We start from the raw sequence: 17,145 nt of genomic DNA on the forward strand, positions 1-17,145 counted from the left end.
TAAGAAATGTATGCTTAAGCTCTTTTTTAATGGGACTTAAAATTTCCAAACCTCCTGTCCTCCACTCCCACGAAAAACTCATAGAGATCAGATTCATAACATTTTGCTAAACATTCCCCACTAGGGAGGCAAGTGCAGTCTCTATGAGGTGAAGCCTCATATAGCCGTAGGACCTACTGGTAACCTTAATTGACACCACAGATTCTGCAAGGAAAGCTGGTCCTGTCTGTGGTACTTAGCTTCTCTAACTTCCCATGATGTTTGGTTCAGGCCTCACCCAGCCCGAGGATCTGTTTTGCTGTGCTGACTTCACTGTGTGAATTTAACTCTAGATTTGCAATAAAAATGTCACAAACCCACAGATGAATAATATAGTTGGCCTAATTCTCCTTTCAAGTAAAAGCCATTATTACGAGAGGGGAGAATTAGGCTCCATGATTCAGAAAATAAGTAATATGCAATATTTGAGAAACGCTTTTTACCAATTGATTTTTAATTTCGGTACTAAAGCTATACAGCTTTGCTTCATGGCTGTTCATGAGACTTATTTGATGAAAGGCACCCAGATTCCATGTATCCATTGCATTTAGTATGAAGGAGGAAAGGAGGAAAGGAGATGAAAGGTTGCCACGAAATCGAGATACTATAGCACAAAGAGAACTTATCAAAAAAACCCTATATGGCTGGAAGACTGTCAGGCAATTGCTGCCCTTCATTCGCCTGCCGCCAGGATGTTTGCTAAAAGCTCTCCATTGGAATCACAACAGAATTTCTTAGCGAGCTGGACCTTTGTGTAACATACAGTACAGGGATGTCCCCGACGGGCCTCGGGACCAGGGTGGAGTACAGGCTGGCCCATCGGGGCTCCTCGCCCTCCAGAGGTGGCAAGAGGTCCTGCCACTTGCAAGAATCTTAGCTTGAGACAACTATCCTGGAAGTAGTGTTTGGCAAGCGCACTCATTTCCAGCAACTGAGTAACCCTTTAAGGGAATTTTGTATCAGTTTCTGGCAACTATATTTTAAGTACCTTTCATAGTTATTTGTGGTTTGGGGGGCAGCTAAAAGTAGTGGACAATGTGGGAAACCAGGCTAAGGAGGAGAAGAACAGGTTGGTAAAAAACAAACATTTGTGATTTCCTCTCACATTTTGGATCAAAATTTTGTTTTCACAGACATTTTTTGATCAGCTCTAACCAAGGCAATACTGGTTGGAATGGGTGGAATCCAGAGATCTGGCAGCTAAGAAGAATTTACAATGGATAATCAGGAGTGGATTAAATAATTAGGCAGCTAATGAGAGTCCTTGTAATAAATGGGTACTTTCTGTGGCTGTTAGTGTATTTGAATGGATTGGATGTTTAATTAATGCTAACTATTACTGGGCTGACTGTTCACATCTCTTAGGGTATGTTTTGACCAGTGTATCTGGCAATATTAACTTATAACATTACAGTTAATTATTTTATTTACTGTTAGAATTTTTCTAACTGCAGAACTCTGTATAGCAAATAAAGTCATTCTGATCCAGTGTTTAGAGTTATATTATATTATGGGCCAAATGGTGGTGTGATCAGGTGCACAGGGAATCTGTTCCAATATGTCAGAGCACAGGGGAGTCCTCCAAGAACTTGACTCCTGGAGGCACTGGGTCATGTACTGTGTAAGAGAGAGAGGGATACTTCCTGTCCGAGGGAGACTCCAGGTCCCTGCAAGGAGGTGGGGGGCTTGGAAAATGAGCAGGGACCAGAATGAGGTCCCTGCTGAGAGGGTGGGCAACCAGAATTCCTCCCCTCCCCCCAAAATATCTGAATTGGTGCCATTGCACTCTCATGATTCAGAGCCTACAATCTCTAAAAGAGAACATTAGGAAGAAAGTTCTCCTATGAGCATATTATTCCATAAATGGCAACTTCTGGGGCCTTGTACTTCCTCTGCATCCATTACTGACCGTTATTAGAGTCCGAATACTGGACTAGAATGGCTGATAGTGTGATGTGGGATAGTAACACTTACCTTGATGGGAGAGCTCCCAATTTACTATGATATAATTAAATAGAATTTAAACCTATGCGTCTATTACAGCTGTTATATTTCTAGTATGTATGCACTTTCCCTCTGTAGGCATGTTACTTATTATCATCTTGGGTACCTGAATTGCTCCTCTCAAGTTAATTCCAGTTTCAATGGCGACATAGTATGATGCCTGGAGAATTGTCCTTTGCAACAGAAGAGCGAAAAATAGAAGGACAGCCAAAACATAGGCATTGGCCAGGAATTCTTGAGATGAAATAAAGAAAACACCAAGAATTTTAATCTGTAAGAAAAAGAAAGTTAGAAAACAGATTTAATTGGAATTTTTTTCCAGTCAAGCTTATTTTTGTACAATTCATGTTTAAAGAGTTCACTTTATTACTTTGGAAGTTGTTTCAAATCTGACCCGATACTGTCAGTCTGAAGACTCAGGAAGACAGTGGTATATTGCATCAGACTGTGAAGTCTATTTTTGCAATCAGAAGAATTAGTAAATTATTTTTATTTAACTGTAAAATTATATTCAGCAGATTTTTTTTGATGGAATAACAGAAATCCATAGAGAGACCCAAACCCCTTAAAAAGTGGGAAGGGGGACTAACTCATGGAGAGAAGGGTTTTAAGAAGTCAGCACCTAAGCTGCCAGAGAAGCTGGCAAACAGGGACATTTTATAAGAGGGTTTAGAGAAAGAGAGTGCAAGAGGCAGATACATCTAACAAATATACTCTAATCTTAGGCCAATAACCCCTCTTACCCCCACCCCCCAAACCCAACCAAACAGACAAACAAGCACCCTCACCCCCCCACAACCCCCGCTCCCCCTGAAACCCTGCAAGAATAAAAAGAATAATGCAGGCAGAAGTCCAGAAGCAGAGTGTGGACTATCCAATTTATTGGACTGAATGCAGCATGTATGATTACTAGTGGGCAGGTGGTATATGTATGCATATGGTGAAAACAGCTCATGGCCCTCAGAGATGCAATACGGGCGCTTGAGGCCAAAGTGGCTGAAATGGAGGAGTCTAGGGACACAGAAGTATATAGCTGAGACTTTCAGGAACACAATAGAAAGGTCCCACCCTCAGCTTGACAGCCTCTGTGCTGTCAAGGAAGACGAAAGTCTCAGGAAAGGAGAATATCAAGCTGCAGTGGAGGGAAACAATTCCATAGTTGGAACCTTCCTTCCAGATGATGTAATGGTATCCTCTTCCACTAAGGATACCTCACCTGGGGAGAGAACATGAGTTTCTAGCAAGAGCCAGGTATAGTAATGAGGGTTTTAATTATTTGAAATATAGATAGTTGGGTTTGTGATGACTGGGAGAACAGCATGGTAAATTGCCTGCCAAATGCGAAGGCTGCATATCTCACAAGACATAGGGAAAGGTAGGAGAGTGGAGGCCAAATTTAGGCTGCTAGGTAACAGATGATAACGTTTTTTGAATCCACATGAAGGGCAAGGAAGACAGGGAGAACTGCAGGATCTTACTGTCTGGATGAGATGATGGCATAGGGAGAAAGGTTTTAGGTTTATTAGCAACTGGGGGACTGTGACGGGGCAGAGCGGCCCCGCACTGGTATAGCAGGGGTTAACCCTTACTTCCTGGCAGAGGAAGCCCCGCCCCGGAAGGTCTGCTGGGCATGCTCCAACTGGAGCTCAGATATAAAAGCCTGCAGATCAGCTCAGTCTGGGCTGACTGCTGGAGGGGAAGGATGCATGCTGCTAGCTCCTGCAGAGAGAGGGCCTGTGAGTCAGGATCCCGGGAGTCAGCCCTGCCGAGGCACCACCAGAGACACTGACGGAGGATGACCTAGGGGAGGAACAGACCGGAGGGCCCCTCACCACAGAAGCACTGCCATTCCTGGTAGGAAGTGACCCAGGGGAAAAGTAGAGATAAATGGTGTTAAAGCTATATTACCGCTCAGTGTGTTGTGGGTGGATCCCCGCCAAGCGAGTAGCAAGTAGAGCTTGCTGCTACCAGGGCCCTGGGTCGGGGCTCGGTGAAGAGGGCGGGTCCGAGTTCCCCTACCCTCTCACCCTGAACCATGAAGGATTATATGGACTCTGGCTGTTAGGCCATGCTACCCTGCCTGCAAGGGGGGATTATATGGACTCTGGCCATTAAGATGTGCTACCCCACCTGCAAAGGGGGACTGTATAGACTCTGGCCACTAGGCCAAGCTACCCCAACTGCAAAGGGAGATTATATGGACTTTGGCCGCTAGGCCACGCTACCCTGCCATGAAGGGGGGTTATATGGACTCCGGCCACTAGGTCGCACTACCCCACCCGTAAGAGGGGTTATATAGACTCCGCCTGCCAGGTCACGCTACTTCGCCTACCGGGGGAGAGAAGAGCGTACGATCAAGGGACAGTAACAGACGAACCGTAGAGAGGCCAACACTGAGACTAGAGAGAGGCGAGGTGAGGCCTCGGCACCCTTCCAGCACCTGCCACAAAGGGGCGCTGTGGTGCCAGGCCCGCTACAGGGACCTTTTAGTAAAGGAGGATCCTATACATGAAGGATGGGCTCCACCTAAAACAAAATGGAATTAGGCTGCTGGCATGTAAAATTAAAAAGGTTGGGGAGGATTTTTTTTAAACTAAGGGTAAGGGAAAAGCCAACAGTTGTGGAGTGGCACATGGTTCAGGTGGAGTCATCCCTTATAGATGAATTTATTAAAAGTGGAAACTATATTCTAGTAAAGAGGATAAGAAAAGAATTGGTAAAGTACAGGTAGGAGTTAGTGAGAAACAGTCAAAAGTACAAAAGTCCCATTTAAAGATAAGACATGAAGGCAAGAAACTAAATATTGACAAAATGTACTAGTGCTTATATATAAATCCTAGTATCAGAGGGGTAGCCGTGTTAGTCTGGATCTGTAAAAGCAACAAAGAATCCTGTGGCACCTTATAGACTAACAGACGTTTTGCAGCATGAGCTTTCGTGGGTGAATACCCACTTGCATCCGAAGAAGTGGGTATTCACCCATGAAAGCTCATGCTGCAAAACGTCTGTTAGTCTATAAGGTGCCACAGGATTCTTTGTTGCTTTTATATAAATCCTAGAAGTTTAAATATTAAGATTAAGTGAACTACAGTGCCTGATGTTAAATAAGGATACTGATATAATAGGCATCATAGAAACTTGGTGAGCTGAGAATAATCAATGGGACATGGTAATACCAGGGTACAAAATATATAGGAATCAGAGTAGTTCATGTCAGTGGGGGAGTGCCACTAGATGAGAGGGAAATCAGAGTCAAATGAAGTACAAATCTTAAATGAATTAAACAGTACTACAGAATCTCTTTGGATAGAAATTCCATGCTTGAATAATAAGAGTATAGCAGGAGGAATGTACTACCAACAGCCTGTCCAGAATGGTGACAGTGATTGTGAAATGCTCAGGGAGATTAGACAGGCTACAAAGGCAGAAAATGCAGTAATGGGGAATTTTAACTATCCTCCCATTGACTGGGTATATCAGCTTAGGAAGGGATGCAGAGATAAAATTTCTATACACATTAAATGACTGCTCCTTGAAGCAGCTTGTCCTGGAACCCAGAAGGGGAGAGGCACTTCTTCATTTAGTCCTAAGTGAGCACAAGATCTGGTTCAAGAGGTGAATGTAGCTGAACCACTTGGTTATAGCAACCATAGCATAATTAAATTTAACATCCTTGCAGAGGAAAAAATTTCAGAGAAACCCACCACAGTAGCATTTAACTTCAAACAAGGGAGCTACATAAAAATGAAGAACCTAGTTAAAAGCATTGGCCTGCTAAACCCAGGGTTGTGAGTTCAATCCTTGAGGGGGCCACTTAGGGATCTGGGGCAAAAATTGGTCCTGCTAGTGAAGGCAGGGGGCTGGACTCCATGACCTTTCAAGGTCCCTTCCAGTTCTAGGAGATGGGTATATCTCCAATTATTAAAAAAAAACATAAATTAAAAGAAAAAGTCATAATGGTGAAATGCCTGCAGCTTGCGTGGAGACCATTTAAAAACACCATAATACCGGCTCAAACTAAGTGTATACCCCAAATAAAAATAAAGGGAAGAGGACAACAAAATTCTGCTGTGGCAAAACTACAGAGTAAAAGAGATGGTAAGAAACAAGAAGGCATCCTTTTAAAATTGTAAGTCAAATCCTAGTGAGGAAAATAGAAAGGGACATACACTCTGACAAGTCAAGTATAAGAAGGCAGGCCAAGCAAGAATTGGAAGAGCAATTAGCTAATGACAGAAAAACTAACAGCAATTTTTTTTAAAAAGTACACAAGAAGGAAGTCTGCCAAACAGTCAGAGGGGCCACACGATGATCAAGGTGCTAAGGGAGCACTCAAGGAAAGCCATTGCTGTGAAATAAAAATGAATCCTTTGCATCCATCTTCACTGCAGTGGACATGAGGGTGATTCCCACACCCAAGCCATTCTTTTTAGGTGACAAATCTGAGGAAACTCACCAATCTATTCATATTTATTGAGGAAGTCAACAAATACGTGGACAAGGGCAATCCAGTGGATATAGTGTAGTGAGACTTTCAGAAAGCCTTTGACAAAGTCCCTCACCAAAGGCTCTTAAGTAAACTAAGAAGTCAGGGAATAAGAGGGAAGTTCCTCTTATGGATCAGTAACTGGTTAAAATATAGGAAATAAAGGGTAAGAATGGTCAGTTTTCACAATGAAGAGAGGTAAATAATAGTGGAGTCCCTGAAGGATCTGTAGTGGGACTGTGCTGTTCAACATATCCATAAATGATCTGGAAAAAGGGGTAAATAGTGAGGTGGCAAAATTTGCAGAGGATACAAAATTACTCAAGATTGTTACTCTTTGCAGTCAGATTTGGATTTAACTAAGAGACCTCCCTAAACTGGGTGACTTGGCGACAAAATGGCAGATAAAATTCAATGTTAAAAGTGCAAAATTATGCATGTTGGAAAAAATAATCCCAACTACACATACAAATGGATGGGATCTAAATTAGCTGTTACCACTCAAGAACGATCTTGGAGTCATCATGGATAGTTCCCTGAAAACATCTGTAGCAGTCAAAAAGGCTAATAGAATGTTAAGAGCCATTAGAAAATGGATACATATTAAAACAAACTATAATTCAACTATATAAATCCATGGTATGCTTACACCTTGAATACTGCAGTTCTGGTCCCATGTTAAAGAAGATATTAGGACTGGAAAGGTTGCCCTTCTCTGCACCAAAAATAAATAGGGCTATGGAACAGCTTCCATACGAGGAAAGATTAAAAAGAGTGGGACTGTTCAATTTAGAAAAAAGCTGACTAAATGGGGATATGTTAGGCTATAAAATCATGAATGGTGTGGAGAAAGTGAATAAGGAAATGTTATTTACCCCTTTACATGACACAAGAACCAGGGGTCACCAGACTACATGAATAGTCAGCAGGTTTAAAACAAACATAACAAGCCTCCCAAGGAAAGGGGGTGAAGCGGCTGAGGGGGTATTTTGGGGAAATAGGAACTCCAAGTGGTCCTTTTCCTGAATCTTTGTCTAAATCACTTGGTGGTGGCAGCAACACCATCCAAGGACAAGGAAAGGATTTGTGTCTTGGGGAAGTTTTTAACCTAAACTGGTAGAAATAAGCTTAGGGGGTCTTTCATGTGAGTCCCCACATCTCTATCCCAGAGTTCACAGTGGGGAGGGAACCCTGACATGGAATTATAATCAAAAACCAGTCAGAGAACACTTCAACCTCTCTGGACACTCAATTACAGACCTAAAAGTCACAATTCTTCAACCAAAAATCTTCAAAAACAGACTCCAACAAGAAACTGCAGAACTAGAATTAATTTGCAAACTGGACACCATTAAATTAGGCTTGACTAAACACTGGGAGTGGATGGGTCATTATACAAACTAAAAGCTATTTCCCCATGCTAATTTTCCCCTACTGTTACTCACACCTTCTTGTCAACTGTTTGAAATGGGCCATCCTGATTAGCACTACAAAAGTTTTTTTTCTCCTGCTGATAATATCCCACCTTAATTGTTAGAGTTGGTAAGGCAATCCCATTTTAATGTTCTCTGTATATCTTCCTACTGTATTTTCCACTGCATGCATCTGATGAAGTGGGTTTTAGCCCACAAAAGCTTATGCCCAAATAATTTTGTTAGTCCAAGGTGTCATAAGTACTCCTCATTCTTTAAGCATAACAAAGTACTTCACACACACAGTCAACCCCTGCAGCTCATTGCCATGGGATGTTGTGAAAGCCAAAAGGATTAGTGGGCTCAAAAAAGAATTAGATAAATCCATCAATGGCTGTTAGTCAAAACAGCAACCCCATGCTCTGGTGTTCCTAATCTCCAACTGCCAGAAGCTGGGACTGGATGATAGGAAATGGATCACTCAAAATTGCCCTGTTCTGTTCATTCCTTCTGAAGCATTAATAACTAGCCTTTGTTAGAGACAGGGTACTGGGCTAGATGGACCATTGTTCTGACACAGTATGGTGGTTCTTGCATTCTTTAATGGGCAACATGACCCCCTTTCTGCAAGGTTCTGAAACACATGATTAATTTAACTGACTTCAGTGGGATTATTCACCATCTTAAAATTAGGCACATGCTCAGTTATCTTGCAGACTATGGGCCAATATCCAAAAATTCTGTGTGAGAGTTTCTAGTGCCCAGGATAATCAGTAGCATGTCTGCCAAAATCCTCTCTCCTTCATGCAGTGGCAGTGCAAACTTCCTTACACGGTTTCCTGCCAGCAGTCCTCAGCTTTCACCTAGCAGGACTCCTTCCCATAGTAAGAAGATAGTTCTGCCTCTATCCACAGTTCCTGGCATCTCTGCTGAGACTGTCAATGAAGTGACTAATCAGTACCAAATGTGGATTGTGGTTTTGTCCTGTGGACACCTGTTCACTGGGAATTGGACTGAGGCCAAACAACTCATTAAACATTGGCCAAACTGAACAGCTATCAGATGGCAAGAACTTTCACTTAGCACTGACCTAGGCTGGATTTGAATGAGTGAAGGTCACTTTATCCTCCCATCTTCTAGTGACATGACATATCTTATAAAGGGAGTTAGCTGACTACAGAGTATTGAGATTCACACTCAGGCTGAGCTCAGCTTTCCACAAGTAACAAAAAAACTCTGCCCTGAAGACCCTGACTCATTCAAGGATTCCTTACTCACACGAGTAGTTCCATTGAAGTCTCAGACTACTTATGTAATATGTCAGTGGACTATTCACAAGAGCATCAAATATTATATGAGTGAGTCCCAAGCTCCCAAAATAGAAGCATACACTATTTATTTATTTTCTACCATCAAGACTAAATTGATGGATGCTGTTTTCCACAATAAAAACCAATGACAGAAGAACAATTTCTGTTACCATAGTGAAAGAAACATCAGGCCATTTACCATCATTCACGTGACATAAGTATTACAAACCACGGACCTTTAATCTAGCAGAAATGCTTTATTTCAGGTGATTGCCATAGAGTCAAATCTCTGACAAAATTAAGGTTACATTTAGGTACACATAAAATCGTTGCTATCAAGTACTTGCATCCAAATTTTCCAACTGCTCATCTTCTAATTTTAGGCACCTACGTTTTTGGGTGCTCACAAGCTGAGTTACCCAAAGTTACAGACCACTTTGGAAAATATTTGCCTTAGTTTAGAAAGGGCTACATCCAATATTAGAGCCAATTCATTCAGTTATCCACATGCTAATATATACTACGTGTATCAGCCAGAAAATCATTGATTTCAGTGAGAAAACCAAACCAATTTACAATCTTTTGTTAGAATTGGAAATGGCAGTTTCTATAAGACTGAGAATTGAACTAATGAATAATGTTGATCTAATGGAATTCACATCAAGTATGTTTCAAAAATTTACTACTTTGTTTAATACAGTTTATCACGATTTTTAGAAACAATTTGCAGGCAACTAAGTATAAGGCCCCGATTCATCAAGGTACTTTAGCACAGACCCAACTTTAAGCATATAATTACTCATTGAAATCAACATTAGTCATCTGTTTCAGTACCAGAACATGAATGCTTGATCTTTCTAGTTCATTTGATACTTGATGGTATCACTTGGAGTAGTGGAGAACAGACAATGCCAAAGTTAAGGGCAACAACTGCATGGACTGGTACTAATTCTGCATTTGAATCCATATCAAAAATACACCCACTGAAAACATGTTCAACCAGATGCAGTCTCCAAAGCATATCAACAGAACACAGAAAATCTTTGGTGATACTTGTTTTGCTAAACACATACCAAGTAGAAAATTTCTTCAAACAATCATGCTACATGCCCATCCATTATAGTTATGAAATTATGGCAAATGGAATATTATATTGTATTTTTAATTATCCACAGTTTTATAGATTTCACATTATTCAGAGGTAGTGTCAATATACATGAGCACTGTACATACATATAGTAAAATGAAGTCCCTGTCCCAGATTGTTTATGATTTTGGCATTTCAGGTAACAGTGAACTCCACTCTAATTCTTTGGAGATGGAGCTGCAGCTGCAAACTCAAACTCCTGTGAAAATCAAATAGAATGGAAATGAACACCCAAAGTCTCACAGTTTAGCATGGAAAGCATTAGCCCACAAAATGAAGGTACAGAGTGTTACTGTAGGTTACTTGTGCCTCGTAGCAGGAATACTACTTGGGGGATGGGGAAACATGTGGATAAATCCCTCATTCACATGTTGAGGAGGGAGCTTAAGCCCAAGTCTCCTCAGACTTTTGCTCATTTTCCATCTCAAAATAGACCCTTTTTAACCTTGTGTTCTTTAAAATAAAGGACTGGGCATATAGGTGGCTGGTGAACGGCTTCCACTTACTACGGATGACCATGCCTGTTGTTTAACTTCAAATCGGTGCATGTGTAGCCTCTGCTCACACTTAAATGGGAGTGCAAAAGCCTTGTGTTTCTTCCTGCACACTATGCAAGGACTTGCAAATTCAAGGCAGATAGCTATGTGGGATTCACCTGTCTTAGGAAGGCACCTCAGAACCCTTTGTGTTCAAGTATTGTCACCTCAACAAGCCACTGTGATACACACTGTGGCTGCCCAGAGCACAAAACATATAAGCAATACAAGAATCCAAAGTTCCTGCTTTACCAGATGTTGCATGAAGGCTCACAAGTGAAAAATGGACACCAAAGTACTGCACAACTGCAATACAGTATTAGGTTGTTTTGCAGAGTAAGCAAATTTTATTCTAGGAAAAAAACCAAAAACGTATATAATTTATAGCGGTGAATTATCCCTGCCGGGAAGTCTCATTTGTTTGCACCAGTGAGAATCATTCCATCCAGTTACCCTTTCCCAGGAGGCTGAGTTACAGCTATTATCTTCACTGAGATCTCTTTTTATCTCAGATAAAGCTAAGATAAATTTGCATCTCTGTAATACTAAATAAAGTCCTTTCAAGAAAGCAGAGTAACACCAACTTACAGATCTGTAACTTTAAGGCATAAAGATGACAAAGATCCTAATATGGTGACAAAAACAGACTATGTATCAGTGCAATGGTCAGATATAAAGCTTGCAGCTTGTGCTTCAGTACATCAAAGGGCACAATTTCTCCCTGGAGGGCTGCACTATTAGTGGTATCCTACATATACATTTTGGTAATATTCTTTCTGCCTCTCAAGAAACAGAACAGTTTTGCAAACAGAGAAATTTTAGTGCAGTGCTGATTTGTATTAAGAACTGTTTTGACACTTATCTACATTTCCATTGAAAATAAATCTTTTAAAGCAGTTAAATTCTAAGACTGACCTTTCATTTCATTAAGAATTTCAGAATCCTCTAATTAAAGAACTGGAGCAAAATTGCTTCAGTCTTCCAAATGTAAAAGAAAGGCCAGTCTTAGATTCTGTTTTAAAAGACTGCAATTTTTATTGGAGTTCTTTAATTAGAGGTTATGAAATATTAAGCATCATTTCCATTGTAGTTAAGCAAGGACAATTTATGAAATGACTAACTATATATTTTAAAAAAAACTGTATGAAAAATAAACCGTTGAAAAAAAATGATAAAAGTTTTCTGATTATTTTCCTCCCCAACCATACCAACTTGAGAGAATAAGTGAAAATCTAATTAAAAGTTTTTGTATATTAATGATAGATGGTCCTTTGCAGCAAGATAATGTCACCACTTAAGTGGGAAGGTGATGGAACTAATCTGTCTTCCTTTTAAAAATCCCCACAGGTATTTTATATAATTGAATGTTTATCAACAAGATTTATGTTACTGATCTCTCAGATCTCTCTTAAAGCTCTGCATTCACAACACTACAATGACTTTATTATTTTGCCTTACTCAGACTTTCCATTACACATTGTTGACCCAGTGTGACATTTTTTGTTAAAAGTTGTTAGGGATACTATATCGTGGGACAATCTTTCAGATTGTGCTGATCTATTACCACAAATATGCATGTGCTTCATATAATAGTATTCCCTGTTAGGAAGATGGGCAACATACTTTCAGTTGGAAAAACTAGAAGGAAACTATTGTGTTCTCTGAAACCTAAACAAGGCACCTGTTAATTTGTTGGAATTAACAAAAGATGCTGAAATCTAGCCTCAGAAAAAACTCTAGATATTGGATTAACAAGGAACTTGTGTTTCTGAAGTGTGGCTATAGAGACTTCTCCCACAGTCACATCTGTATAATGTGATCCATGTTTGTATATGGGCGAAATCTGGTAGAACTTTGGCAGCTTTCCTACCATACAGAAGGCCACTAATATTTTCTTCTTAGGCATTCTCGGCCAAATTCTTTGCTAATGTAACTCCATGGACCTCTGCTGCTGGAATTACACCAGCAGAGAATCTGGGTCTTTGTTTTCCAAAGGGGCATTACATAACCCTTTAAATGCAGCTATTGAAATACAGCTACTTAAAACCACTGATACCCTTCATACCATCCTTAGAATACTTATCACAATGTTAAAAAAAAATGTACTCCAGCCTAAACATAGGAGTTATTAATGGATTTTAATGGAGATATGAATGGATTCTATCCAGTAATATGCTGAGTGCTAAAGCCCTGATCCAGCAAAGCACTTAAGCAAGTGAAGTACCATTGACTTAAATTTAAGCATGTGCACAAGTGCTTTGCTGGACTGGGACCAGAGTGCTCAGCACTTTGCCATATCAAGCCCTATAATTTTTAGGGTTCCCTCCCTCCCATGTTTTTGTGGTTTTGCTGTATAAATCTGCCCTTGTTACTTCATCTATGATTTCTAATGTTAATTCAGGATGGAAGATACACATCCCATTGACAAACCAAACAGGCTGTCACATCATGAGGATCTTTTCTTCAGTGCAAGATGATTGAGGTACATACAAGCTAAATATCATGAACATTCCAGGAGGTGAACAATGAATACTGATGCTATAGAGTTATAAACAAACATTGAAAGCTTGATAGAATTTATAAAATTATAGATCTGTTACTTGCTGTGGTACTGCCAACGGTACTTATTACACTGCCCATGATATCCATATGATCTAAGAGCCCAGACATTCAGTCTCTCTGACTGAGGGCTTGAAAGATGCAGCAAATACCATATATTATCCCCATAGCTATTTACCTTAAAGCTGCCTTTAGTATCTTCTGATTGTTTTTGTAGTTTGCTTAAAGCAAAAATGATACAAGCAGAACTGTGGATAAGATAAGAATATTAACTGTCCATGTCAGAGTCTGAGGTTTTTTAACTGGTACTGTGTATACAATTTCATAAAGGAAAACTTTGTTATAAAGTGATGATTAGCATTGGTTCTCTGTGACATCTCCCCAGTGCAAGCCCTTTAGAGCAAAGAAATGTCAAGTTATGGGGCATCTTGTAGCTGCACCTTAATGCCCACACAGCATGTTTCCACTGATAGTGACAGACACTGTATTACTACAGAGAACTTCCTTCTGCCTCCATCAGATACAGAAATCTGCAACACACAAGCATCACTCACAGGATAATGCAAAACCTTCATTACAGTTTCTTACTTCTCCCGCAACACACACAGCATAGCATACTTAATCTGTGAACATATCAACCCCCATTAGTTGCTAGTGTCGTAGGGTTTGTAATTAATGTTTTGCATTACACTTTGGGCCAGATTCTAACCTGCTACTTCAGCAAATAGAGAATCAGACCTACTGACTTCTATGGAGTTAATCTAGATTTGAAACTGAGATCAAATCTGGCCTTTCATAGACAAACGTCTCCTTCCCCCCGCAAATTATCTGTATCTTCATAAGAAAGATGTGGAGAAATTGGAGAAGGTCCAGAGAAGAGCAACAAGAATGATTAAATGTCTTGAGAACATGACCTATGAAGGAAGGCTGAAAGAATTGGGTTTGTTTAGTTTGGAAAAGAGAAGACTGAGAGGGGACATGATAGCAGTTTTCAGGTATCTAAAAGGGTGTCATCAGGAGGAGGGAGAAAACTTGTTCACCTTAGCCTCTAAGGATAGAACAAGAAGCAATGGGCTTAAACTGCAGCAAGGGAGGTTTAGGTTGGACATTAGGAAAAAGTTCCTTTCAGGGTGGTTAAACATTGGAATAAATTGCCTAGGGAGGTTGTGGAATCTTCATCTCTGGAGATATTTAAGAGTAGGTTAGATAAATGTCTATCAGGATGGTCTAGACAGTATTTGGTCCTGCCATCAGGGCAGGGGACTAGACTCGATGACCTCTCAAGGTCCCTTCCAGTCCTAGAATCTATGAATCTATGAAGATTGTCTTTTAAAAGGTTCTGCCATCTTTGTTTTCCCACTGCTAAAACATTTTCTACATTCCCAGGAGCAAACTTTTAATAAGGGTATTCACCCTTTGATTCAGCACAAATAAAGACGTTTCCTATTCAGTGACACTGCTAGCGTATTGGGGGCCCTAAAGAGGAATATTGGGTGGGCCTTCCCCCAGTACTAAAATAGACAAGTTCTTATAGTAAAAAGCAAACGGGGGCTCCCTTGAGCTGCCCGGGGCCCCAAGCAATTGCTTAGTCTGCTTATACCTAGTGCCAGCTCTGTTCCTGTTGCAAGGAAAATCACACAGAAAAGCTTTTTCATAACAGACCTAGGCACATGCAGGTTTCTCTAAGTATATTGGTTTATTTACATATAGCTTGAATTGAAAACTTGGCACTTATTAGCAATACATTTCTTGTTATTTTGCAAGCAATTTTCACAGTTGAAGTCCAATTCCCGTTTTGGCAGTGAAGCTAAGTGAAAGCCAAGCCCAATGAAAAGAAAAGGCTTCTCTGGTCATCATTGTACCAAAGGCAAGATCCTATCATCCAGTCTTTCATGGTCCATAGTGGGACAGTGGACCATTGGGCTCCTTGCAAATGGCTGCCGGGAGTGAGAATGAATGGGCATACTCAACTTGGGGCTTTAGCCCACCCACCGAAAAAGGTTTAAGGATTTCATTAATAAATAAAAGAAGCTCTAAGTCTGGAACAGAAGCTTGTTTATCTCACTTTTATTAATAGTAGACAAAAAGTGAACTATGGACAAGATGGGGGACGGCCTATACCTGAGCTGTTGATTACATTGGAAAATGAATTCCTTCATATTTTGCTTTTGTTACCCCCTAGGTTCCTCGCTCACCCAAGACTCTGACAAGGAAAAACAGCCTCTAGAGGCTCTTTGACCCCCACGCATGATGAGATTGGCTGTCCTTTTGCAGCATCTGACTGCAAAGAACCATAGGCTCCATGATGTCTGATCAGCCCCCTCCCTTTGTGAAAAGAGAACATGGAATTCACACAGGATTTGGATTGGGGGGGGTAAGGAGGAGTAAAGAGATGAGCCAAACAGCAGGCTCTAGGAGGTAGCCCAAGAAAAGTGGTAGATGTCTGGACCTAACCTAGGTTTCTCTAGAGAGAGGGGAGCAGATGCCCTTGTGCATAGAGTGAGAAAGAGGATCAGTAACCTTCATGAGAAAAGGAAAACAACTAGTCTGGCTACAGAAAGAGTGGCAGAAGCACAGACCAGTGAGAAGGAACCCTGCTTACCGAGCCATTTCCCAGCAAGTGTAGAAAGGAGCCAGAGCCTGAGACCCTTAGAGCTTGGCTACCAAGAGCCAGCTGTTACCCTGCAAAAAGATAGGGACTTCAAAGCATCTGAGACCTTCAGAGGACTATACCTGTCCTGGGCTGAAGAGAACAGTTATCAGGGGACTGTCCCTACTACAATAACAAGTTATTTTAAAAAAAATTCTAGTCCCCCACCACCAAGAAAAAAAAAAGCTGTCTATGCTCTTGGCTGTTGGCGTTGAAAACTCCATATGCTTTTGCAAAGCAAGTTTGTTTAACTCTGTTCATTACATTTTTGAAGAAAAGGTCTCAAGAATTACCCCATATTTCACTACCACCACACTCAAAGTCTACAGGCTAGATCTATGGCCAGGTGGCACAAAGGGGCTTTAAAACTGCCTTAAATGGGCATACCTACCCATGGCTGGAATAAAGCTAGCACAGCCAGTTGTATGCCACCCCCTCAAACTTTGCACTTCCCTTTCCACTGGGCAGCGAAGGGGGCATGACCAGAGACCACTGCATTATGGTGACCCCTAACGTGCATAATTTAGAACAGCCCAGATGCTGCCCATCAATTGCACACAATGGATGGGGTTCCATCCCGAGTTTATCAGGGCCAGTCTTGAGATTTCTACAGAGGGGGGAATCATTAGTTGAAGCTTGTTAGGGGAAGTTAAACAGAGCAGAATCAGTAAATGCCTTCATTCCAGGCAAATCAGCAAGAGTCACAGCTCATGAGTAAGGCTGCGATTTTGTCACGGAGGTCACAGAATCCATGACTTCTAAAGACCTCCGTGATTTCAGCCAGCGTTGGCTGGGAGCTGCTGGGTCCCCTGCCACCTACGGAGGCAGGGACCCCCGCAGCTCTCCAGCAGCCACCGGCAGCAGAGGGGACCCCTGGAGCTAAGAGCCTCCAGGGTGGTGGGGGCCCCTGGAGCTCCCAGCCTGCCTGCAGCTGCCCAGCCTCCCCATTTTGTCACCAAAATCTTAGCCATACACATGGATTCTCCATAGCATTTTGCAGCA

The 17,145-nt window shown here is 41.3% G+C and overlaps 1 protein-coding gene and 1 long non-coding RNA gene across 4 annotated transcripts in view; one reads left to right on the forward strand and one right to left on the reverse strand.

Annotated features, from left to right (window-relative positions):
• Positions 1-17,145, reverse strand: part of ABCC8 (ATP binding cassette subfamily C member 8) — a 139,674-nt gene that overhangs the window by 96,424 nt on the left and 26,105 nt on the right. For all 3 annotated transcript variants that reach the window (XM_039536263.1, XM_039536262.1, XM_039536261.1), the window contains exon 7: positions 2,150-2,314. In XM_039536263.1, the coding sequence (XP_039392197.1) occupies positions 2,150-2,314 (165 nt within the window). The remainder of the gene's footprint in view (positions 1-2,149; positions 2,315-17,145) is intronic.
• On the forward strand, positions 3,746-16,999 carry LOC120404192. Its single transcript, XR_005597853.1, has 3 exons — positions 3,746-3,897; positions 13,336-13,416; positions 15,676-16,999. It is a non-coding gene; the product is annotated as an uncharacterized LOC120404192 (long non-coding RNA).

This window comes from Mauremys reevesii, linkage group 4, assembly GCF_016161935.1.
Source record: "Mauremys reevesii isolate NIE-2019 linkage group 4, ASM1616193v1, whole genome shotgun sequence".
In the NCBI taxonomy this organism is placed as follows: domain Eukaryota; kingdom Metazoa; phylum Chordata; order Testudines; family Geoemydidae; genus Mauremys; species Mauremys reevesii.